Source organism: Rhipicephalus microplus, chromosome 10 (assembly GCF_043290135.1).
Source record: "Rhipicephalus microplus isolate Deutch F79 chromosome 10, USDA_Rmic, whole genome shotgun sequence".
NCBI lineage: Eukaryota > Metazoa > Arthropoda > Arachnida > Ixodida > Ixodidae > Rhipicephalus > Rhipicephalus microplus.
Window position 1 is genome coordinate 18635389 of NC_134709.1, and position 25123 is coordinate 18660511.

General features: G+C 44.0%; 2 protein-coding genes across 2 annotated transcripts; both read left to right on the forward strand.

Annotated features, from left to right (window-relative positions):
- Positions 1-361: 361 nt before the first annotated feature.
- LOC119181344 (isocitrate dehydrogenase [NADP] cytoplasmic) lies at positions 362-12706 on the forward strand. Its single transcript, XM_037432562.2, has 10 exons — positions 362-755; positions 830-869; positions 3617-3723; positions 4361-4758; positions 6992-7059; positions 7181-7249; positions 7551-7702; positions 9326-9466; positions 9929-10091; positions 11810-12706. The coding sequence occupies exons 1-10, from the start codon at positions 740-742 to the stop codon at positions 11889-11891; spliced, it is 1236 nt and encodes a 411-aa protein (XP_037288459.1). The 5' UTR covers positions 362-739; the 3' UTR covers positions 11892-12706.
- A 5131-nt stretch (positions 12707-17837) lies between these two features.
- Positions 17838-22892, forward strand: Taf8 (TBP-associated factor 8). The gene is made up of 6 exons (XM_037432015.2): positions 17838-18020; positions 18558-18656; positions 18820-18882; positions 19581-19705; positions 20113-20260; positions 20964-22892. Exons 1-6 carry the CDS (start codon positions 17873-17875, stop codon positions 21134-21136), a joined length of 756 nt encoding a protein of 251 aa, XP_037287912.2. The 5' UTR covers positions 17838-17872; the 3' UTR covers positions 21137-22892.
- The last annotated feature ends 2231 nt before the right edge of the window (positions 22893-25123 follow it).

Here is a 25123-nt window from a genome sequence, read left to right on the forward strand (position 1 = left end):
TCTTTTTTTTTTTCCGCAAGCCATTGTCGAATGGAATATGTTAGCAGCTGATTTAGTTGGCCGCAAGACTGCGGTTTCAGCGGGTAATCTTTCAAATAAAAAAATAAAATAAATAAAATGTTTTTTTCGGATATCAGATGTTTCTTTAAGACAGTGACTACATCATCAGAATGCCCCAAAAGAAGTCACATACAACAGTTCCGCAAGCGTCAGTTCAAGCGAGATACATTCAGCAACTGCAGCGCCCCTGTCGCTTCAGCGCTTTTAGCTATCATCATCAACACAAACAAACCTCTGCCGGTGAAACGGGGCGGAGTAGCTCTACTGAGCTGTCTTTTAACATCCGCCGAATCAGGCGTTGACCGGCTTGGATCGCCAGACGCCGGCAATCGTCGCCAGCCCACAAGCCCGTCTATCATCTGTCGCGCTTAACAACTGCGTTGTGTTTCGTCCGGTCCCTCTTATCGGAACCCCCTGGAGAGCGGCCAGAGAGATTACAGTCGGCAGAATTTCTCCCGGGCGCGCGTCCCCTATCTCTTTTTTCACAAACACCTCCGACGATCTAGGGTGTTTTGAAGCGGCGTCCACTCCCCCCTCCTCGTACCTCGCGACTGACCACAGCCCAGAAGCCGGTTGCGAGGCGACCAGGAAAGAAAAAAACCTGCTCCGCTACTATAGAGCTTCCTGATCAACCGAACACACCCAGTCGTCGAAAGGAAACCAGCCGGAACGGCCGATCATGGCGAAAATTCAGTGTACGTGGAACCTCCGCTTTCTGGTTTCGGTTCTGTGGACCGCCACGCTCATGATCCTTCGCTTTATTCTCCAGGTGGACCCGTGGTCGACATCCTGGGGGACGAGATGACGAGGTGAGATCCCCCCCGCTACGTGGCTTGGATTTGTGGGAGTCGGGTTACCGCGGCATTGCGCTCGCATGAAAAAGGAAAAAAAAAAAAACAAAAGAACGAGCACCGCGCCGGATGTGTTTTTAATTGCCCGCGGCGTCCGACCTTCGTAGAATACGTTGGCCCGGAATTTTAAAGCCCCACGTTTCAAGGGCGCGCGCTTATTTTTTTTCGTTTCGCGCTTCCTCGTTGATCCGGCCGACGTGTGTTCAAAACGGTTTCCGCAGCGCAAGCGAAAGCATGTGGCATTTTTTGCTAGCACATGCAGTGACCTTTTACCGTTAGAGAATCGGTCTAACGCTAACTACACGCATTTCGGCGACATCCGCGCAATTATTCCCGTGCTTTCTTCTAGAAGTTAACTTATCACTCGGCGCCAGGCATAAGCATAATGCGAAAGGGAAAAATTTCGGGAAATGATGTTGAGCTCCCCTAATGCGCTGCAGTCTTGGCACAGATGTGGCCCTATCAGAGATAACGCTCTAAGTGTTAAAAGTGAAGAAAACCTAATCATGTGGCTTCACTGCAGCCTGTCCCGCGACCTATATTCACGGTTTGCAGTTTTGGTAGATGCATTTTCAATAAACAGCACGACCTCAACGAATCGATGCAATAATTGTTTCCTTAATTCGCTTTGATATGTCACGAGTTCCTCGTAAAACTGCTGAAACTTATATCACGTAAAAAGGCCACAAAGAGGAAGTAAACTGGCGTACTAGGTCTAACAAGTTATGCACAGTTCTAGAAATCTTCTCAGAAAAACAGGTGAGATGGTAACTGGTCTCAGATTTGCGGTGCGCAGAACAGTACCACAAGTTAGTGTTCCTTCCTATTATAATACCGTTCTCTGAACACCTCTGTATCAGACAGAAAACTGCAGCACTGGCCTCTACAATCTATTTTATTTATTACTGAAGCCTACATCGCTTTAGTGGGTGTTATTGTAAGGGGGTACAAAAACTAATCAAAGAGTTGTACAATCAAAACAATGAAGTATGTTCACGCAGCAGTGCCTGCACATGGACCGAAAGCTTTTATCTTCTGCATCAGTAGGAAAGCTCAACGACACACGCATCAAACTTATTCCATTGATGAAAAGTAAAAGGACAAGATTATTGAGCAAAGACACCGCTGTTTTGACAGATTATTTCATGAATATTTTTTTATGATCATTTCTGTGTGATATCGCTGCTATCACTGACCTCACTTTGTTTAAAAACGCCCTCTCTAACCACTTCGCGTAAATTTGCCACTTAAGTCACGCTGTGTTTTCTCTTGTTAGTTTTTTTGTGTGCGCGTGTCATTCAAAGACGCAACCATGTTGAACATTGTTTTTACAACCACCCTGCCTCTTCTTCACATCACGCAGTCTTTCTTTTCTTTTATGGTTTTCAGACCGCCATTGTGTGCATATAATTTTGATTTGCTGTATTTCCTGATTTTCTGTACAATGTATACCCGCTCCTCTCTGTAATGCTTCGGCCTTGAGAGTAAATAAATGAAATGAAATGAAATGAAATATGTAGTATGGGCTCATCATGTATAAACTTTTGTTTCATCACTAAAAATAGAGTGGAAAAACGTTAATAGCAAGAGTGAGCTGCGCTGCTCAAGAAGTTTGCGGTGAAAGTTACTTTTAATGTGGGTAATACTAGAAGTAAAGTTGCGATTTCCACAGAAAAAAAGCGTGCAGAACGGTTTTGTGTGTGTTCTAGTTTATAGATTAGATTTTGACCATGAGGATCCCATACTGTACAAGCATATTCACGGTCAAATATTAGTAGGTCGTATGCATGTAGGTCATACATTAGTGCAATACAAGGCTTCTTTAAGACTTCTTCGGGCAGTCTTGAAGTTCCGTTTAACGAAATTCAATGTTACATCGGGTTCTCTAGTTAACTACAATCTGGCTTCAAAAGACATGACTGCTAAAGCACTATGCTCCAATACAATTAGGTGCAGGGAAACGTTTATAACAAGTGCATAAATAAGCTTTAAGCAGTGCATATGCAAGACTAAGGAGGTAGAGAACATTCGAAACTTAGAGATACTTTTCAGATGTCGGATATCATAATTCTACTAAGGCCACCTTACTGGAGTTAAATTTAATTCTGCATGTCAATGCTACATTGCACACCCCTGTTAGCAGCATCTTTATTATGAACCAAGCTCATTTTTAGCTGCACTATTGATTAGGAATAGCTAACCACTTTTATGAACTAGCCGGCTTTATCATTAGGTGCTGATAGTCGCTTGTACATTTGCGTGCAAGGCTGTGTACCTCATGGAAGCTAATACCTCCTAAAATACCAATAATCACTTGTTTTGTAAGAAACCGCTGGACAGCATACTGATACCATGTAATCCATTCATTTATTTTAGTCTATTAGAAGTCCACTACTGCAGGAATGCTTGGCCCAAGCACACACTGTACTTTGCCTTCTTTACCTCGCGGTGTTATGAAGCCACTGCCCACAAATCGTTCCGTACTCAATATCACGCATAACGGTTGAATGTCAAACAAAGAAACAAGACCTTGATCCATTGCCATTTTTTCATTCAGATCACAGTTGGTCATTTGTAGCACGATGTTTTCATTGAATGCCATTACAGTTCAGAGTTGAATCTTACTACTGGTACTTCTGTGATATTACTTGCGTGGTCAGTATTGTGCATTAAACACACCATTTTTTCATCCTGATATAATGCAGAGTCATCTGGGACCTAATCAAGGAGAAGCTCATTCTTCCATTCTTAGATGTTGAGCTGCACATTTATGACCTTGGCATTGAAAACCGGGATCGTACGGATGATCAGGGTAAGTATGCTCATCCACTCATATAAAACTGCACTGGGAAGTATGCTTGCATTTCACGCTACCGTCTAGAGTACAAATGGTTTGCTATGAAAATTACATGCCAAGCGATCTAGTTTATTAACCTTTAGTTTACAGGTGCCTCGAGAAAACAACAATTTCCATAGCGTATACAAAAACACAGGTGATTATACAAGATGTGCAGTGATCTGCAATGGCATGCACTAAGCTTTTCATATGACTCAAGCATTTACATATAAAAAAACATGACTTCATATGGGAACCAACAGAGCACAATAATACGTCTTGAACAGTACTGTATACCATTCACAGTCTGCTTATCAATAAATTAGTCAGGACCAAACATGCTAACTTGTCATTGTTCATAGGCATACTTGCTGTTTGACATCTACAGTCTGTTAGGAACACACCATTCGATTGTTTTAAATGCGGAGCATTTCTTAGTCGCACGATGTCGCGCTTTGGCGTAATGCCTGTGAAACATAGATGTTACCCTTTAATGTGAAAACAAAGCAGCCTGTAGAAGCTTGACAATTTAATGTGACTGCTCAAAAGCAAGCCAATTGTTGCAGCCGATTTTAAGTAGTCGCATCTTTTTCTCAACCTCTGTACACTGCAGTCACCATTGACTGTGCTCACGCCATCCAAAAGTACAAGGTTGGCATCAAGTGTGCCACCATCACGCCCGACGAGAAGCGCGTCACGGAGTTCAAGCTCAAACAGATGTGGCGCTCGCCCAACGGGACCATCCGTAACATCCTGGGCGGCACTGTCTTCCGCGAGGCCATCATCTGCCGCAACGTGCCACGCCTTGTGACCGGCTGGACGAAGCCTATCGTTATCGGCCGTCATGCCTACGGGGACCAGTACAGGGCCACCGACTTTGTCGTTCCGGGGCCCGGCACTCTCGAGATCAAGTTCACACCCAGTGCCGCAGGCGAGCCGCCGCTGCAGTTCAAGGTGCACGAGTTCCAGAACACGGGAGGTGTGGCCATGGCCATGTTCAACACTGACAAGGTTGGTACCATTAATCACCGTACGCAGATACGAACACAGTAAAAACCAACAAATTCTTCAAAGATCTTGGCAAAGGACTTGTGGTGCAGTACTGCACGATTCAATATACTATACTCCGTTACAAGCTTAAAAAAATATTAGCACCACCTGCAGAACTGCAGTGCACCTGCCCTTCAACTGTACAAGATGATCGTGCTAGTTGCTTTCCATTTGAATCGCGAGTACTTGCCTCTTGGCTAATTTTTAGTGCACGTCATATTTTTGCCATATTTACTTAGACTCCAACATCCGATTCAACAGTGCCTATAGTGGCCATATTTGTAGCGGCATGACACAGTCATCTCCAGAAGATGCTCAGAAAAGTAGTTATGCTAAAGAAACTGATATATCTTGATTTTAACAGCGCACTGGAGAACGAGGACTCTAAGAAAAGTAAGGGCACAACACGGGTGCTTCCCGTGTTGTGCCCTTACTTTTTTCAACATGAATCCGTACCAACTGGCTCAAGTTGCAATTTTCATGCAGAAACTGAAATCGTGTTTCAATCCATGAGTAAATTGCTCGATGCAGGTAACCGGATGACCGAGAAATGAGGCAGAAAAGACAACTTCGGCATGCAAGCATTCATTCCATACATAAAATTCGATTGGGTGATGACTCTTACTTGAGCTAAGAAGCAAGACATAGACGAAACTGTACATAAGCATAGTGTGTGTACCTCCAAGAAGCTAATACCTCCTGGAATACCCATATTCCCTTGTTCTGTAAGAAACTGCCGTGTGGAAACTGAAGTAAATAAAGAACAAAAACAATGTAAAAACAAAGCATAAGAAAGCAAAGAGCTGCATTATAGGTAAAAAAGTGCTCACATAATACAGTATTCAATCATATACGCAAAAATTTCTTGCACGAGGGCTTACATCTAAGACGATAGTTAAAGCGCGAGAACGGAACGACGACAAAGAGAAAAGAAGGAGACGAGCGCTCGTCTCCTTCTTGTCCCTTTGTCGTCGTTCTGTTCTCATGCTATAGCTATCGTCATGTCATACCAACTAGCCGAAACTGCCATACATCTAAGGCTTCGATTTAATTGTCGTTTTATTACTTGAATAGACTCGATGACCGGCCATTTAATGAAGCAAAGATCTTAGGAGCCTGGTCGCGCAGCACATCAGCACAGAAAGCCACACGAGCCCTCCTGAGATACTTGTCAACAACTTCATTGAGGGACCGCCTGTGAAACTCGGCATTGTGTGTGTGATGTGACATGTGTCTATCCTTCTCTCTCTCTTTTATTCCCCTCTCCCCCTCCCCTTGTGTAGGGTACCAAACTGGACGCATAGTCTAGTTAACCTCCCTACCTTTCCTACATTCCTTCTCTCTCTCTCTCTCTTATTACTTGAAAGGAAAAGCTAAGTCCTCAAGAGCTTCAAAAATGTGCTGCTGTGGGGCAGTGCACCCAGAAAAAGTAATTACAGTACGGTTTCAAAAGCTAGTTTTGGTTTCCACTAGACCCTGACGTCCCAACACTATATGAGCTTCTCGTCACATGCTCGCCAAAAATATCGTGATGTTTCCATAGACCCCTCGTTCTGAGGCTCCATAGTAATGGACAAATAACCATTTTGAAAGTTTTGGTACCCGACGTTATCACAACTAGTTGGACTGTTGCATGAATTCACCGAAATCAGTAGTGCAGCCTGACATCAAGTTAGTGTCAATGTCAATAGGTGCGTCACACAAAAATTGATGTCAAAATAGAAAAAAATATCTTATCAGCATTTGCTCAGCTTTGCACTTGCTTGGAGCAGTCTCTGTACACACTAGGTTTTATGGAAGAGCAAATTCCAGCTCAAAAAATCTCATCAGTGCCCCTTTGCGGTACTATAGAACAAAAGTAAAGTCTACAGCTTCATTTCCTAGTTAGTAAAATGCTAACTGCACTGAAAAGCAGTTACACTATGCTTTCACTATCTTGTCAGAAGCCTTGGCCTTCTTTCAGTTCGGGAGTGTTGCACCCAGTTTATGGCTGTTGTAAAAGCGCAATACAAAAGCAGACGTACAGATGCCTTGTCGAGCGAGTACGCGAAATGCTTGCGTTGGCTTTTCTGGGGGTTTCTGCTTGCCTTAGACCAGAAATTATCATACGGGGGTCATACAGATGTGTTTCATTACCTACTTATTTTTCCCTTTCTCTATTCCGCCCTTGTCATTTCCCTTTCCCACTGTGCAGTCTATAACAGACTTTGCACACAGCTCCTTCAAGTTCGCACTGCAGAGAGAGCTACCACTGTACCTCAGGTATGGCACTTTTTTTTTCTTAACAGCTTAAACCTTTGTTCTTCGAATTGACACTGAAATTGCTGATGCTAACTTCCTTGCGTACCGTTTTTTTTTTTTTTTTCCTCACTCTTGTTTACAGTACCAAGAACACAATCCTCAAGAAGTATGATGGCCGGTTCAAGGACATATTTCAGGAGATTTATGATAAGTATGTTCTCTTCTCACTACTGCATCTGTTAACACAAAATAAACCTGTTAATTGACATTTTCACGAAGTCGCACTCAATATGACTGTATCGAAGGTATAAATTTCCCCGCAAACTTCTATGCGGTAGGCACACAACCCCGACTGCCTGGCCATAACCGTAGAATCATCTCATCTGAAAGCTGATGTGCTAATATGAAGTAAAGTCTGCAGAACTTGCTTTTTGGCTAATTTATGAATGGTAAACTGCAAGAAGACAATGCCGGTGCGCACTGCGACGTTTGCATTACTTTCTGATGTGCAGGCAGTACAAGTCCGACTTTGAGAAGCGCGGCGTGTGGTACGAGCACAGGCTCATCGACGACATGGTCGCCCAGGCCATGAAGTCTGAGGGAGGCTTTGTTTGGGCCTGCAAGAACTACGACGGCGACGTGCAGTCTGACGCTGTGGCACAAGGTGCGTTTGTCACTCTTTCAGCCAGCAAACATCTCCTTGTTGCAAGCCTTCCAAATTATTTACTGGATACAAATTTTCACGATATCTTAAGGAGTTCTTCTGATTAGCAATTTAGTGAATCAAGTTTCTTGCTAGTGAAATGAAATGGGTGTAATTTTCAATCAATCTAGCTTTATTCTTCTTCACTTTTTGCCACATGTAGAGTTTTGTTGAGAGAATATGATTTAAGCATGATGGGCACTTTGTTTTCTCAAAACAAGTTATATTTGAACTTTTTGGACATCTTTCAGACTATGTCATTAGCAATGCGATGCACTTAATACATGAATAAATAACCACACACAAAGAAAGTTATAACCTTGCGTAGGCTAGCTTTAGCTAAGCTGATAAAGGTGTGGCTGATAAGGGCCACTGGGATGATTTCAATGCAAATGTTCCTCAAGCAAGTTAAGTACACTGCTCATTTATTTTATGCAAATTTTAATGTCATCAAGTTAAAGGTCCTATTTCGCTGAAATTCCAGTGTCGACGTTGGTGTCATTGGTTGTGAGCAAAAAATGAGCGTTGTCTGTGAAAAGTCAAGATGAATACAAATAAAGAAATATAAAAAAACTTCAGGTCAAGTGGAACTTGAACTCATGAGTTGTACGTGAAAAGCAGGTGTTCTACCGCAGAGCCACGCCTGTGCTTGAAACTGTTTCAGAAGAAAACCCCATACAAATACGTATCGTAGTGCAAGGAGTGTCCTCAAAACATATAATTTATTGATAAATATGTGGGTTTAACGTCCCAAAACCATCATGTGATTATGAGAGAAGCCGTAGTGGAGGGCTCCGGAAGTTTTGGCCACCTGGGGTTCTTTAACGTGCACCTAAACCTGAGCACACGGGCCTACAGCATTTCCTCCTCGATCGGAAATTCGCCGCCGCAGCCAGGATTCGACCTCGCGACCTGGGGGTCAGCAGCCAACGTTCCTTAGCCACTAGACCACCGCGGCGGGGCTCCTCAACACATGTGATACTGCATGGCAGCAGTACAGGATCGCCCCAGGCATCAAAAAATAAATTGCGCGACAAGTGGTTCGTATAATCTTCCACAGACTACAAGGAGTGCAGGTCTAATTAGTCATCGCTATCACCAATAGCATCAACAAAGTGTACAGTTGCCCAGGTGTGTGTGCTGCTTTATAGACACGTAGTCGATACTTCGCCAATTCGCTAGAGGAATAATTATGGCATAGCGGGCACTTTGCCAATTTTGTGAACACATACCAATTTGATGAGCACATGCCAACATTATGCGGCATAGTTGAGGTGTCTACTAAGAACCAGAGGCATGGTTAGCAATTGAGAAGGGGATGCAAACGAGGCTGATTGAAAGCTTCAAGTGTCCTTCGAGGTTTTAAATATGGGTGACAGGGCTAAGGTAATGTGAACTGCGCAAGACCAAAAGAGGGATGAGGAACAATGTTGCTTTTTGTCACCACGATAGCTTCGTGTTTATACAGTTTATAAAATCAGATTTCTATTGCTTGCTGCTTATGCAGAAGTTCAGGGGAAACGAAGCTGCAATGGACAACAATATTGACTTGCCTTACACATCCATGTGTGGCGTCTGGCGCAGGTTATGGTTCCCTGGGCATGATGACGAGCGTCCTTGTGTGCCCCGACGGCGAGACCCTGGAAGCCGAGGCGGCCCACGGCACCGTGACTCGGCACTACAGGATGTACCAGAAGGGCCAGGAGACCTCCACTAACCCCATTGGTACATCACCTGTACATGTGGCAGTGCATTTCCTGTAGTTATGACAGCAAAGATGACAGCAAATGATTCCGAGCCAAAGTACACCTCGATCACAATGTAAGAAAAATAATATAGGTGTGGACACTCGACCCAACAGCGCTTACTGATAATTTTGGACTATTTCCTCCTCTTGGCCTCCATGTTGCAGTGCCCCCTACACATTTGTGGCCGGCGCATGTACTATAGAAGATGAGCTTTGTGCGTAGTGTCTGTAACGGCGTTGTGCACGTGAGAACTCGGCGTTAGTTTTTTTTCTTACATGTGAGGGTGCTGTGTCAGGGGCCACAGCACCTTATGGTTTGCACAGTTTTTGAGTGCGGTGCACCAGCAGCACATAAGCCACCATTTGCTGGCACATCCACGAGCAAAGCGATTAACTTTGCTGCTGTGGTTTTTCACAAGGTACATAACTTCCGTACGCAGCGTCCATCTTTGCCTGGACCCGAGGGCTTGCCCACCGAGCCAAGTTGGACGGCAACAACGAGCTGGCCAAGTTCTGCACCTCACTAGAAGCTGTCTGCATCGAAACCATTGAGGCTGGCTTCATGACAAAGGATCTGGCCATTTGCATCAAGGGCATGTCCGGGTGAGTGACCAATGCTGCATAGCTTGAAAAATTTGTACTACTATCTGTGGCACACCTAAGGTACCTTCGTAAGCATTTGCCACCTAGTCAACCAAGAAGTGTTGCCAAGGTACAATGGCATAACCAGGAATGGGAACCCCCCTCCCTCTACTCCTCCCCCTCCTCCCGAACCCGAAATTTTTCACTTTTGAGTGTGTATGTATACAGGGCGTTTCGGCTGACAAGCACCAAGTATTACAAGATGAAGGATAAGCATTTAAACACTATGCATCTCCAGTTAGCATAGTATTGTTCTGAGCCATGTAGAACATTTTTGCCACAACTCCCAAGATTGCCAATTGACAGAGATTGCTTAATGAACTTTTTAAATAGTAAATATAAGAAAAAGAAATCTTCAATACAAAAGTTGTAGCACTTGTTCAGAAGCATGAAATTTTTCAATCTATGGTAAGATAACTCCCCTGCTTAATTTTTCCCAGGTATTTCATTACTCTGGCATCAATTTTAAAAACTTTCATGGACAATGCAACAAAGAAAAGTGGTTGTCCACTATATAGAGCCCCGATGTCTGGGACCAACTGTGGGCTGTCCGGAGGGCCCACGATGCGGCGGTCGGGCACAGCTTGACTGTCCCAACGTGATAGCGGCCCGCTGCACGTTGAGTCGTGTACCTCAGGACTTCCAATAAAGTTTTGCATCCACCCATCCATGCGACCCCCACTTGTTGGGGGGCACTTTTTGTACCCTCAAATGTAAGTTCAACAGTTCATCAAAGGTTCACGCACGAGGGTCGGTAGAGCAGGCAACCAGCGACTGTGATAGATACTAAGCGATAAAAAGAGCATACTGTTCCTACAAAAAAAAAAAAAGAAATCTTTAACGAAGAAGTGGCAGCCACGGAGCAAACATCACATGAGACTGTAGGCAGCGTTTGATCCAGCATAGGTTTTTTTTTTTTTTTTTTCACTTCAATGAAGCAAAACATTGAAAGAAGCAAAGGTGACAGCGAAGGACAGAAATAAAATATGCACTTACACGTGCTGGCGGCTCTTTCGTAGATTTTTTTTTTAATGAGGTATGGCCCTACCAACATTTAGCGTTCATCGCAGTCACCGATAGCCGGCTTTATCAACCTTCGAGCGTGACAGGTTGTTCAAATTACATTTGAGGGCACTAAATGTGCCCTGTGCTAGACAGCAGTCACATGGTAGTTTCAAAAATCAGTCACTTTAAAAAAACAGGCTGGAAAAAATTAAGCAAAGGAATTCTATTATCGATTAAAAAATTTAATATTTCTTAACAAGCATTACAACTTTTGAGTATTCAAGATTTTTCTGCAGAGTTACTATGTTGTCAGAACATCATTAAACAATCTTTGTTAATTTCCAAGCTTGGCAGATAGTAAAACATATTCTGATGTACTCCAGAGAGCTCAGAACAATACTGCACTAATTGGAGGTCTGTAGTGCCTATGTTTAATATTCACTCTCCTCCTAGTCATGTTACCCATGCAACTACTACTGATACAACTATGAAAGTGATGGCAAGGCAGCTTTTCTGTACAAACGACATATCATGTTCTTTCTTTCACCACTTTTTTTTTCGGCGAATGAATGGCAGTCAGAATGGAATAAATCGATTGTCTCATTCATATATACATATCATGTCTGTGATTTGCACACATTTCAACTAACTAAAGCCTTAATTTCCACTCGCAGCGTCCAGCGTAGCGACTACCTCAACACATTCGAGTTTCTTGACAAGCTCGCCGACAACCTGAAGAAGAAGCTTGGCAAGTGACTAGGCCGCCTGTGAAGTTGTTGGGGTGCCGGTTCTACCGTCAGACCGTCTGCGATGGCGACACTTAGGAGCGAGTGGACTACACAAGCAGTGGACCACGCCAAAAGCATGTTGATCAGAAAATACCATCGCGTGACGTCACGCAGCCTTTGAACTGTACATTTTGAAATTGGCAGAACTCTCGAGTTAGTTCACTCGAACTTCTGTCGGGAGCTAGAAAATTTTGCTTCCCGCGATGTGCACAAAGGCAGCACACATATGGTAAAGTGTATTTGAACTTAGGTCTGGTTTGCAGAGGCAGAGAGCTAATACGCCATCACGATAGATATTATTGGCCAGCACCAATGCTATCCCACATCTATTTTTCACTCTAAAAGTGAACGTTACAAATGGTCATCTGTCTCCAAATAAAGCTGGACCAGTGAATTCAGGAACCGGATTCGTGTGGTAAGGTAGCAGTAAGAAAATGTGAAAATTACGTGTCAAGTACACTTATAAAAGATTTAAGAAGTAAATTTGCATTCTGGGCTTGCATTTGACAATGTTCAAGCAGAGGTGTTCAATGTAAAGAACTGGCATGCAGACCAACTTAATCGTACGGAGATGCAAGCCCAGCTTACATGTGAGGCACTTTGCGAGGTCTAGTATTCCACGCGCTTCTGATGTGGTTTCGCGAGAGGCTGCATTTCCTGTCTTTTTCCGTTAACAACTTCCAGTGGCCATCATTCAACGAAACACCCTCTCCTTTTCTCCTGTGGTGCATAAGACTCGAAACTTCTGTATTTCTATGCAAGAGAAATATATTTTTACATTAATATTTTGTGTTTGTTGTTTGCTATCTGCTTCAAGACATACAAATAATTCAGCCTAGTAGTATGTCTTTAAGGTTCATTTAACATCGATCATTCAACACACTAGTACAGCTTGGCACATCAGTGAAAAAAATCCGTCGCTTTTTTGGATTGTATAAATAAGAACTTATGAGCAGTTCCTGGGTATGGCAGAACATCTCATCAATTATTCTTTAAAGCAAAGCACTCTTTACAATCACTTAGTTTGAATAGGAAATATGTGTTGTCAAAAGAAATGAGTCAAATTTTTGTCTCATTTGTGTACAAATGCTGGAAATATTAAATATCTCAAACTATTTCAAAATCTCCACACTGCCCAATATGACAACCTTGCGTGTCTTGGGCGAATTGAATTTTCATGAAGAAAAAAAGACAGTCTTGCCCCTAGACAGAGACTAACATTCTTTCTTTACCTTTATACTAACATGCATTTTTCAATGCCCAACCGGTGGCCAACCACAGTGGCTCTGTGGTAGAACACCTGGGTTTGATTCTGGCTCAAAGATTTTTCGCTCTCAGACAACACCATAACAGCCGACACCAGAATTCTTCAAACACAGGCTCTTCCATGCTGTTGCATTAATAAGCAGTTGCCAAGCATGAATACACCCTGGCATGTTCATAAAATGACACCCTCTTTTTTTTTCATGTCCTCTTCCACCCACTTCGGTGTTCCGCAAGTACTGCTAAGCTTCGACGCGAGCAGCATATTGGTAAAAAGTGAGAATACAGGGCCTCTGTTTCTGCTGTAGTACACATTCCAGGAATGCCGACACATGAATACATACTGCAGAAGTTCCACCAAATAATTTTCCAATGTGAAATATTGAAAGCTGCAGATTTGGAAGATCACTTACGAAATAACTTAATTTGATACTACAGCTAGTCTCAGCCTAGTGGAGAGGAAGCCACTTGAGTTATATGCGATTATACTGCTCTTAAAGAAATGAGCAAAAGTGCTGCATGCACTCCTTGTCTGCATTTGCGTGGTGCAGCTATGGTGTGATGCGGCACATCGTAAAGTAAAGCCTAATAGACTTCTGGAGTACTGAAACCACGAATGCTTCTCGGAATTACGTACTCGAAAACACTATAGCACAAACTATTCCGTCCCATCCATCAGGCTTGCGATGCATTGCTGAGACAAGATCTGGGCGTCCCATCATGAAAGACCTGAGCCCTGGTCGGCAGAAACACGACAGGAGAATTGAATAAAGCTATACCCAACCAACCACCCCAATATTTTGCCAGTATTTATAGCTTAGACTTTCATTTATGAAGAGAAAAAAAAAAGGATTACGCGGGGTCAATCACGCGATGCTGGTACTACTCCAAATATATGCATCTGTGTTGATTAACTGGCACATAATATCTCAAATAAAGGCAATTAGAGAGGCTTTAGGTTGTTTTTGTGTAAGGTTGGTGACATAGCTTCTTGTAGAGTTAATACTCAGACACTGCGAGCACAATGGTGGCAGTATGCCATGCTATCAAATGCACATCATTTGGCTTTCCACAATGCAGTGACGATTTCCTGCTAGATTATCTCGTATTTCGGCAGAGCTGTTACAATCTCATATTACGGCAGAGCTGTTACGGTTTGCCTTTCACCATCTGTTTCTTCGTTGCCTTCCTCTCCTGCTTTGCTCCCAGAACACGCGCGCCGATTTGTCCGGTGTGGGACGCAATAACTCTGACAGGCAAGTGAACGAGTAGAAAGAGAGACAGAAAGAAACTTTTGGCGAAAAAAAATTTTTTTGGCGAGACAAGATTTGAACCGGCATCCCCACAATCTAAAATCGAGTGTCATAACCACTTGGTTATCCAGGCATGCTATCAAAGCGCAGCATAGTCTTGCACAATATAGTATGGCAATGAAAGTTGGAAAGGGAAGTGGGGGTGAGGAGGAGAAAAAGGAAAAGCAAGTACAGAAGAAAAGTAGGTAGAAAGAAAACGATAAAAGTCAACAGAAAGATTACAAAGGAAGATAGGAAGACAGAAAGAAAGGGCAAAGAAGAGAATGAGAAAAATTGATAAATATACATAGAAAGCAACAGACATATGGGCACCAAAAAAGAAAAAGAAAATAAAGCATGCATAGCCACATATATTGAAGAATAGCAATATGCCTATGTAGAATAGCTAGGGATGAGAAAAGAAGGAATACGAGAGCAAAATGCTAGCCAAGTTGGGACCAACTAGGTGCATGCCCGGCAGCTCCGTTGTGACCCAGTCTGGTGCGATTTCGCGCAAGCTGCGCTAATTTTTTAGATGCCCTTGCCCTGCTTCCTAGCACCGCCCTTGCCTGCTTCTCTTTCTCCACCTTCTTTATGCAGTCTCTCAATGCGTTAGCTTCAAAAAAATGCCACCACACAAACATCAAGGAAAATGATCCATAGAGCTGGGGCTTTTATGATTTGCACTACTTGAGGCTGTTCAACATGCATCTCAACAGGCTTTCTAATAACCTTAAAGGGCCGGGCCATCATGGCTTGGTGTAGAACGGGTGAAACCACATTAGCATAGTCAGCTGTAGTATATTGAGCGCCCTCTCAGGCCAGGAAAAGCATTCTTTCTATTTTTCTTCAAGCAGTTTTGACAATGATACAGTGTTGACATTACTACTATGGCTAGGGAAACACGACAACACAAACCACACATAAAAATTTAAAGAAGCAACTGAGAAAGGCAAAGTGAGGAGGGAAGGAAAAAAATTAAGAAAAATCGAAAGACCTGAAAAAGACAGAACCAAAGAAAGCTGCCCAACTCTGCACTTCGTTCAGGTTTGGCTTCACTAAGGCAAAGCTGCCTTATTTATTTTTACTTCTCTTTTGCATTATACCATCCAAACACAGGTAGAGATAGAACTTTGACCTTACTGCCACCACAAATACACTGAGATGCCGTGGCAAGCGACTTGTTACATGCAGCATCGCACTCCACTGCAGGCAAGGTAACTCGTCACCGGAGACAGCTACTATTCAAAATTGACAGCTTGGACGACGAGAGGTTCTATGTGGCACCCAAGAAACGCAGCTTAGCCATCTCTCTTTTTATAGTTATATACTATAAAAGGTTCAAAATGTTTCCTCTGCTCGTTCTATATTTTTCAAGCACTGTCACATATGCTTAGACTGTTCGCTTTATGATACACTTCCGACATAGGGGTCTTTGACTGCTGTTTAATAGCTTAAATTGCTACAGATACACCCATGCTGAGGCTACACCCATGCCACACATGATTACGCATGCTGGTCAATGCAGCACTGAATTTACTACACCATCATCATAACACCATAGCATATTTTAGAAGGGTATGAACTTGAGCATCTTGGTTTGGCTTCATAACAAGAAAGAATGCGAACAGGACAAAAAAAAGACTGACAAGACTTAGTGTCAAGTCCTGTCAGTCTTTTTGTCTACACTGTTTTCTTTTACGAAATTGTAGCTTATGTTACTGCAACTAACAGCTTATCTACTATGACATTGTTTAAAGAACCCCAGGTGGTCTAAATTTCCGGAGCCCTCCACTACGGCGTCTCTCATAATCATATAGTGGTTTTGGGACGTTAAACCCCACATATCAATCAATTACTATGACATTGTTGGTAAGAAGCTTGGGATGCTTGTGTCTGCATACTTATCATGCAAACTTAGGAATTATGTTAGTGAATAGAGTACTCAAACTGGCACAACAACTACACGCAACAGTAACACATAATTGCCCATTATACCTGTGAAGAGCTGTCACGAATAGCTTCAACTGGGCGCATGATAGTGGCCTCCAACTCAAGGCATTTCATGTTGAGACTGCATTACGGGCGGTTTGGCGTCATCAGAGTATTCCGACGATCCCTTCGTGCAATAGTCGAACAGTCACGCTGAGTCTCGAAGGAAGCTGATCAGCATAACTAGGCGCCGTCACCAAGAATCTGGCACGCAGAACACACCGCTTGCATGGATAGCACGTGACACTGTTCACTAAACACTCCGAACGTCCTTGGGCGTTGGAGATCGCTCGAGTCTTCGCCAGCGGGGCAGCCCGAACAAATCTTCAGCGCGTCCAAACGGGCCACGAGTTTGGCGAGCTCATCCCCGTCGTTTACGTGAACAGTGGGCGACTCTAGGCAGTGTGCAGTCCGCACAACGCGTCCCATAGCGTTCACCGTCACCTCCAAAGAGTCGCGGACTACGACAGCTTTCTCAACGACAACGACGGAGTCGACCACGCACATTTTACACAAGGCGACGAGCTCGTCGCCGCAGCCGTGCACACTCCATCCGCACAAGTCCTTGCGTTCGGCCAGACTCGCCACGAGCGCGGCGAAACGCTCGTCTCGCTCTACGCTTTGGTCCTGCGAATCGTTCGCCGCTGCCAAGCGCTTCTGCTTACTCCTGCGTCTGACGGGTTTTTCGAAGCAGCTCGCCAGTCGGAGAGTCGGCACGGCTCCCGGCTTGAGGCACCAGCGGCCGCGCGGGATTCGCACGAGGTCGCCTCGGACGACATGTTCGTATTCCTTGAGTATAACGTCGTCCGAAAAGTGCAGGTTGCAGATGGCACTCTTCGCGCCCAGCGTCGTTCCCTTGCGAGCAAGCGCGGCGCTCCATTTGGCGGCCTGCGCTGGTTCCTTCGGTACGCCGAAGAAGTGTCGCCCTTTGGAAGTGCTCGGTTCGTATCCACTTCGGCACCCGTACGCGGAGCATTTGGGCATTTGTTATCGCTTATAAGCGTGCGTCACGTCACTCCAGCGTGACACCGGAGACCACAAAAAGCATACCACTTTAGAATCCACTTCAATCCCCTGCCATGTTTTTCGTCTGCTTTCTACCGCTCTCTACGAAGACTAATCGTGTGTAGAGATGATGTTGGTCGAAGTCAGAAGCGAGCAACGGTTCAATTCGGCAATGATAACGCCTAATTTTTTCATAAATATTTATCCTATAATATTACAAAAAAATTTTGTCATATTTACGTAGCTATTGCTTTTATGTTGTTATTTGGTTAAACAATTCACAACACAGGAAGTGTAGAAACAATATGTCATCTGTCTATTGGTATTTTGAACACTGATGCTTTGGCGATGCAGCGCGCTGAGATAACGAGAGCCCTTGCAGCAACCGCGGCAACTGATGATGGCGTCGAGCGCAGTTGACGCGGGTCCCGTGAACCCACGTCGAAAAGCTCTCTTTGCGGCAGTGTGCTCGATCTGCGCCGAAACCGGCTTCTCAAGCGCAGAGCGAGCAGCAGTCGAGTCTCTGGTGGAGATGCTTCAAAGCTGTAAGTGCGTCGGCGTGAAAACCGATGCAGTCACACTGCAATGTGTGTGTCTTTCCTCTTTTCTACACCTTTACTTCTACCCTTTTTATCCCTCCTCACCCCCATCCCTTGTGAGCCCTGTGGCGGTGTCGCTCACTGAAGCAGACAATAACGGGGCTCACTTTTCTCTTCCTTTCTCTTTCTTAAGAATCACTCCACCGTCCGCATATTTGTGACTTTTCAACACGTCTTACTTGATCCGCTCTCTGTTACACCTAGATGACACAATGAACTTTCGATCGAAGTTGATTTTTTTTATCTTGTTTGGCTTCTTTCAACCGCTTGCGCTAAGGAAACGATCCCGGCTGAAAGCTTACGTCAAATTTCATAAACATTGGACCTGCTCGCCTACTTACGCGACCATGCTGACTGGAAGAAGTGAAAAAAGATACTGCATATTTATCAGCGGCCTGTACCTGCAATCATCTTGCCAATTCGCCGAAACATGTTGCTGAACGACATTCAACTCATACAGAGCGTGTCTTACAATTGTTTCAGGTCTCATCGAGATTGCTCGAAGCAGCAGGGCTTTCTGCGAGCTTTCTGGGAGGACCGAAGTCTTGTCTGGAGATGTCTTTGTGGCCCTCATCGAAATGGGTGAGTAATTGCTTGTCAGTCCGAATAAAATGAATGACAAGCATTCGCTGACTTTTTTTTGGGCGGGACGTGCGTTAGGGTGAAACAAAATGGGTTACGAACTTAATGGAAACATTTATTTCGTGTTGGTTTGATGCATTTTAATACTACCTTTCCATTTTAGGCATCAACGTGGAGTCTTTGTGGAGCTTTGTCAAGCGTCCCAGCCGCATTGCCCTGCCGACACGTAAGAGGACCTTCTGAACTATCGTTTTACACATGGCCTGTAACTTTCTTACAGCTAAATTTGTTTTGAGCCCAGTGGCTTACCCTTCACCATTACCCACAGGACTATCGATTCTCGAAAAAATTGCGGATGTCACTTGGCATGCTTCTAGGCACACATACACAGATACTCTTATAGCAGAATAAAAAGGTTTCAGTTTGTGGGTTTAGTTTTAGAGTATTACATACTACTATACACACATGGCATGTGGTACGAAGAACTTTATTTAAAGTTCCGGAGTTCCTATATAAGAATAATACACGATAGCCTCTGTTCTGCTTTCACTGGACTTCTAAAGCGATATTTAGGTTCATGACACCATTTATTGACCACAATTCGACTTGAAGGGCTGTCGTGCAACATGTTTAATTATCTAAAAGTTTGTTATATAAGTACTTCTGATTCAGTATTAAGGCAGCATCTTAGTGGAGTAGAGCGATGAAATCTCATACGGTTGGTGAGAAATTTCTCAAAGCTTGACATTGTGGCTTCCATACGGGATGTGAGGCGTAAGTTTCCCCGTCTTGGTCCACGCCTGTTTTGTTTTGTATGCACATTATGCTGCTGTTGAATTGTTTGATTTGGCACAGGAAAAGAGAAAAAAGCTACTTCTACCTGCTTCCGTCTCTAATCAAGAAATGCCTTTTGCGTGTGGCCAGCGGGCTTACAGGCACGATCGTCAACACCGAAGATTCTTCAGGCTGGAGACAAGAAACCCCTGCCTCCACATATCCCCGAACACATGGTGCCGTTTCCCGATCCACATGCCTACATCCGAACACCAGTAAGTGACCTACCGTATTAGGTTCTCTTGGAAACAGTATTCTATTTCTCTATGAAGAAATCTGTCTTGAAAATTTTAGCTGTTTTACTCAGTGCTCATCAGGACAGGAGAGGTACTTATTCAGAACAGAATTAATTGAATGTTATTGAATAAGCAGGCAGAGAAAGATCAAGCTAAGAAACAAGTAGGGAACTTGATGTGAATCAAGTCACCTCATCATCAGAAGGTCAATCAATTTTTGCATCTTGATTCAATCTCGTGGTCTTTGCTGAGGAATGAAACGCTGTAGCCACCTTGCTGCCCCAGAGGGTTTTAACGCAACAGCGTTAAAGAGCTTGTTTCACAGAAATTCTAGTCGGCAACATTAGGTGTGTGCAAACTGCCTTTCCCGCCCACCTTCCTTTCAGACTCACAAGCAGCCCGTGACGGAATACGAAGCTATCCGGGAGAAGCTGGCCAGCCAGAAGCGAGACGTGGAGCGCGCCCTGACCCGCTTTGTCGCCAAGACGGGCCCCACTCAGAGCCTCTTTGCCGACCAGTCAGCGCCGTTTCCTCGTAAGCACCATCAGTGATGCTTTCATAGCAGCTTGCCTTCCTTGCGGAGCTCCGCGAAATTGAATGCCAGAAAATTTGTTACTACTTTTGATAAAAGCGTCTAGTATGCTAGCTCAGCACGAGATTTGTCTTTGGTTACTCTTCCGTCAACGTGCCAAAACATTGTTCTTCATTATACAAACTATTTAGTGATTTTGAAGATTCACTGTTGTAGACAAGGTATTGTATTATCAAAGATTATGCGTACCAAAATGTAGTGCCTTTGCGCAGTTATAGTATGACTGCTTGGAAATTTCGGAACTTATTAGTACACTCAAACTTCATTGTAACGAAGTTGCATCTTACACGGAAACAAATTTATTATTTGAAGTTTCGTTATAAAAGTGTGTTCTTAACACTATATCTGTTGCAAGACTATTTTTAATTTACTTCGTTATTACCAATATTTTATTATATCTGGGTTCATTACATAAAGATTTGAGTGTATTTAATGATGTAATAGCACTGATCTCAGGTCGCCAACATCAAGATTAGACAAATTCGTCAGTCATTGCAGTGTGTTATTAACTGCAGTGCTATAGTTCCCTGGGGTAGCTTTGGAGAGAGTAATGCTAAGGTATTATAAAACAAAAGCTACTTTGACTGTTCACTTGCATTCAGCCCTGAAACCCTGGCTTCTTACATTCTCTCTGTTCCTTCACAGTTATAGCTTGCAAGCCTATGGCCCAGCCGTACCTAGCAGCGCTGCTTCCCAAGGACCAGGTGTTCGAGCAGCAGGAAGAGGAACAGTCCAAGAGCAGTCCCGAGCGGCCACCTGAACTGGTCGACAACCCTTACTTGCGCTCGGTCAAGATGCCGCGGAAGCGAAAGCGGTGACAGCTCAACGAGGCAGCAACAGCGTATCTATGCTCAGCTGAAATCCATCAAGAAGAGCAAGCTGGCTGCAAGGGAACTCTCTACAGAGCCGAGCAGGCTTAGAAGATGTGTCAACTCCCAAATGTTCACGTTGAGGAGACCTATGGCTTTTCAGTGTTGTCCGGCAGTCAATCAGAACCTGTGGGTGGCATCGTTCTTGGTTTTACTGGTTATAGTTGGAAAATCTTGTGCTTTGCAACGGAGTGTTGGTGAAGTGCTTTGCTGTCTTGGCATAGTTAGTTGCCAAGGATGGCAGGCAAGAAAGGCTGAGTAAAACAGAGGTACAAAAGTGATAGCTTTCCTATTTGTGCAGTGTTCATGCGGGTCACCAAATAAGTATTTTGATGCATGTTGTTTAGAGGACCAGGACTTGAATTAACACAGCATGAAGAAAAGACATCAAAAACAGCCAACCAGTTAAGTGCCGACATCATCTTGGTGGTGGTAGGTTGTGTACGTGTGTTTCCTATAGGCAGCTTTAGCGTGTTTTACATCACATGCCGTTCTCAGAGAGACTGCAAACAACTAGTTCAGAGGTCACCTAAAACAAACAAGTGACTGATGTCCCATTATTGAACAGACTTTCAGAATTTCGTAGCAGGACACTTGTGATTTTCACTTGTGTGACTTTCACTTGTGTGACTTTCACTTGTGTGACTTTCAAGAGCAAACCTCATAAGTGCGAAAATGCACGCGACAGCGACGAGCTATGCTACAAGCGACGAAACAGGGCGTTCGCGCGACGTGTCGCGGGCTCATTTTCGCTCGATCGCTCGGTTATCCAGATTTGGAAATTGTCGCTCATGGCCGGAAGTGCTGGGCTCAAGCAGCCAATAGCGAAAAACCGAAAAAGACACACTACGTAGGTGCACGTGACGCTGCCCGAGTCACGTATGCGCAACAAGAAATAACGCAATGTTTACACATGTGCTTATAAAAAAAGTACCGCAAGGCATTCATAAACACTTTCGGTTCCATTACACAACAATATAACGTATTTTTAAATTGCATACCGCTCACTACGCGGTTTTCTTGTTGCGAGTCGTGCGAGTAGATGGCCTCATGCCAACAACAGTGAAGTTCGCTCGCCGAAGCCGTCGCGTGAATGAGGTTTGCCTGCGCTAGCGACTGATCGCGCGAAGACAATCGACGTCGTGTCGCTCGTCACTGTTGCGTGAATTTTCGCGCTTATGAGGTTTGGGCTTCACTTGTGTGACTTTCACTTGTGATTTTACTACATATACCTGGAGTTAAAATAGGTACTGTCCATTACACAACTCCTCACGCGTTACTGACTCTTGAAATCACTTCCTCTACGTGCAGTCAGCAGCTCAGTGGACTTTCTGATCTAAATTTGTTTTTTCTTTTCACTTGAGGACATTTTCGCCAAGGCATGAATTCGTACATAACTCATACCCACTTGTGCTCCTATTTTCTTAATACAGCGTGCCAAATACAAGGAAAGCGCATGCATTCTCAGCATTACTCCCTGGGAGGTATAATATATGTCTTAGAAAAAAGAAAATGGCACCTTCCCTTATGTTTTAGGGCAGTGTCTCCCTTCAGTGTTAGCCAGTGACTGGGATAACCATTAAAAATGTGCATTTGTATGTATATTTATGATGTGTGAATGACATTTGTACATAATCCCTACATTTCGCTGCAGCAAAATAAACAATAATTTTTGGGGGTGTCACGTCCCAAAATCACAATGTAATCGTGAGGGACGCTGTTATGGAGAGCTCCAGAAATTTTCAAGCCTGGGGATTCTTTAGCGGGCACATGAATCTAAGCGCACGAGCCTCGGGCATGTCACCTCCTTTAAAATGCGGCCACCATGGCCAGGATTCCATCCTCTGTCCTTTGGGTCTACAGATGAGCCCCTCAAACACTAGACCACCGTGACGTGTAAGTGATCAACTTTTGTGTTGTTGAATTACACCAGAAGTGTGCCTAGAAATAATGAACATAACTGAATTAAATCTCCAGTGGGTTGTTTTTAGTATTATTTATTTAGTTTTCCTGCAACCACCATTTCCAGGTGTTTAGGAGGATGGTATATAATGCATATTGTAGTGGCTGGTGCCGTTTTATGTCCGAAATTCCTCAAATAGTATGATAAATTGTAGTGTAGAACTGTGTTGCTACGTCTGCTTCTCTTTTTTTTTTTACGTTGGATAGAGATGTGTGAAATATTTCAGTCTGCACAGGTAAATAAATTCTTGCTTGGGAAATCTAAACATCGTCCCCTTTCCTTGCTTGTAAAGAAAAAAGTATTTCAAGAGACATTATTGGAAACGTTACAACACGCCCACAAAAGACGAAAAAAAAAAAAAAAAACGCCAGGCCTGCGCAGTAGGCGCAGCACAGTCACAGCGAAAGCTAGAAAAGCGGCCTTTTCAAACACTCATTTTCTTGGTACCCACTAGGGCAATAATAATAAACCGTTAGGCAGTAGGCCAGCATTCGCTATGCTGTTTTTCATCATTCTTTTGAGAAGCGTGGCATCCACTAAACACTTGCAAGAAATTTTATGCCAATTGTCCTTACAGTGGCTGACGATGATGAGGAATTATGGCCGAAGTTAATAGGGGAACAAGAACAAGCTTTTGTGATGGTTTGGAGCATTGGACGGTCCACTCGTTACACTAATCGCATTGTGCGACGACTGGTTGTTCTTTCGCTGTTGTAAAACGCCTTACAAGTCGTATTTACGAGATGGCTTTCCCGACATCAAGCCTGCCTAAGGCAAGTTTGACAACAAGCTGCGGCGTAACTCAGTGGTGGAATATTGGCCTGGCACGCAGTGTGCCCGGGTTCAAGCCCCACTGTGTCATTGGTGCAAGGTTTTTTTTTTTTTTTTCTAATTTCGCGTGATGTGGTTACAGACACCAGTGGCGGACAACTGCGCGTGACCCAAAAAGTGATCTCTAAACAGCTTTCGCTGTAAAAACTAAAATCGAGAAGACAAACATTTGAAATGTTTCCCATAATGTCCTCAAGCCAACTCACCCGGCTTTCTGTGCTATTATATTTTAATGAAATTGCAGAGAACCAAACCTGCAACGTTATCTCCGAAATTCCGGACTGTGCATGGCATGAAAACGTGTTTAGAAAATCTCGAACGCCAATTTCTTTTTCAATGCTCTGTTCTTACAATCAAATCGGTTTTGTGAGGAGGGTCTGGCAGCATCTGGTCAACGACACCAAAGTTTCTTTAGGTGACGGCTTTGATCTGGTGCACTAGAGCTCCGCTAAAGTACACTCAAAGAAAAGATCGGGTGAAGAGGGCGTTTTGTTGTTGTTGTTTCAACACAACTGTCATCTTGTGTTCCTTTTCCTGCATTATCAGCACCCGTTAGTAGCGTAGTCGGGTGGGGGGGGGGGGAGGCACACGGGGCCCGTGTCCCCTTTCAAAATTTTATTCACCACAGCATGCAGGGTGAACATTGACCACTTCAAGGGGGTGACCCCCTTCCCCTGAAAAAAATTTTTGCCTACGCCCCTGTCGCGCACCCGGTACTTTCAGGTCACAAACAACATGCGTTCATGATAGGAAAGTGGCCAGCGCCGTGTTTTCAAAAAGAAAATTGGCGCAAGAGAGACAGCTAGATGACCATCATTGTTGTGACAAAAAGACACCTTTTCACTCGATTTAAAGTGTGCGCTAAATATTACTCCGCAAATACTCGTTTTGCTAGGTATATAGTTTACCCTTTAAAGAGAGTTCGCGCATTTTAGAGCCCACCACGAGTTTCATCTTTGACCCTAGTAATGAATCACACAAATAAAGTTTTGCTCTCTCCGCGAGTAGCAATCTTTGCAAGAAATTTATCGAGAGCAGTCGCTTTTTCAACACCCGTAGCACAAATGCAGTGAACCGGCGTTTTAAATACTTTGGCGACTTTCATTTCGAGCCTGGCAACCTTGGAAATTTTGGTGCCTCGC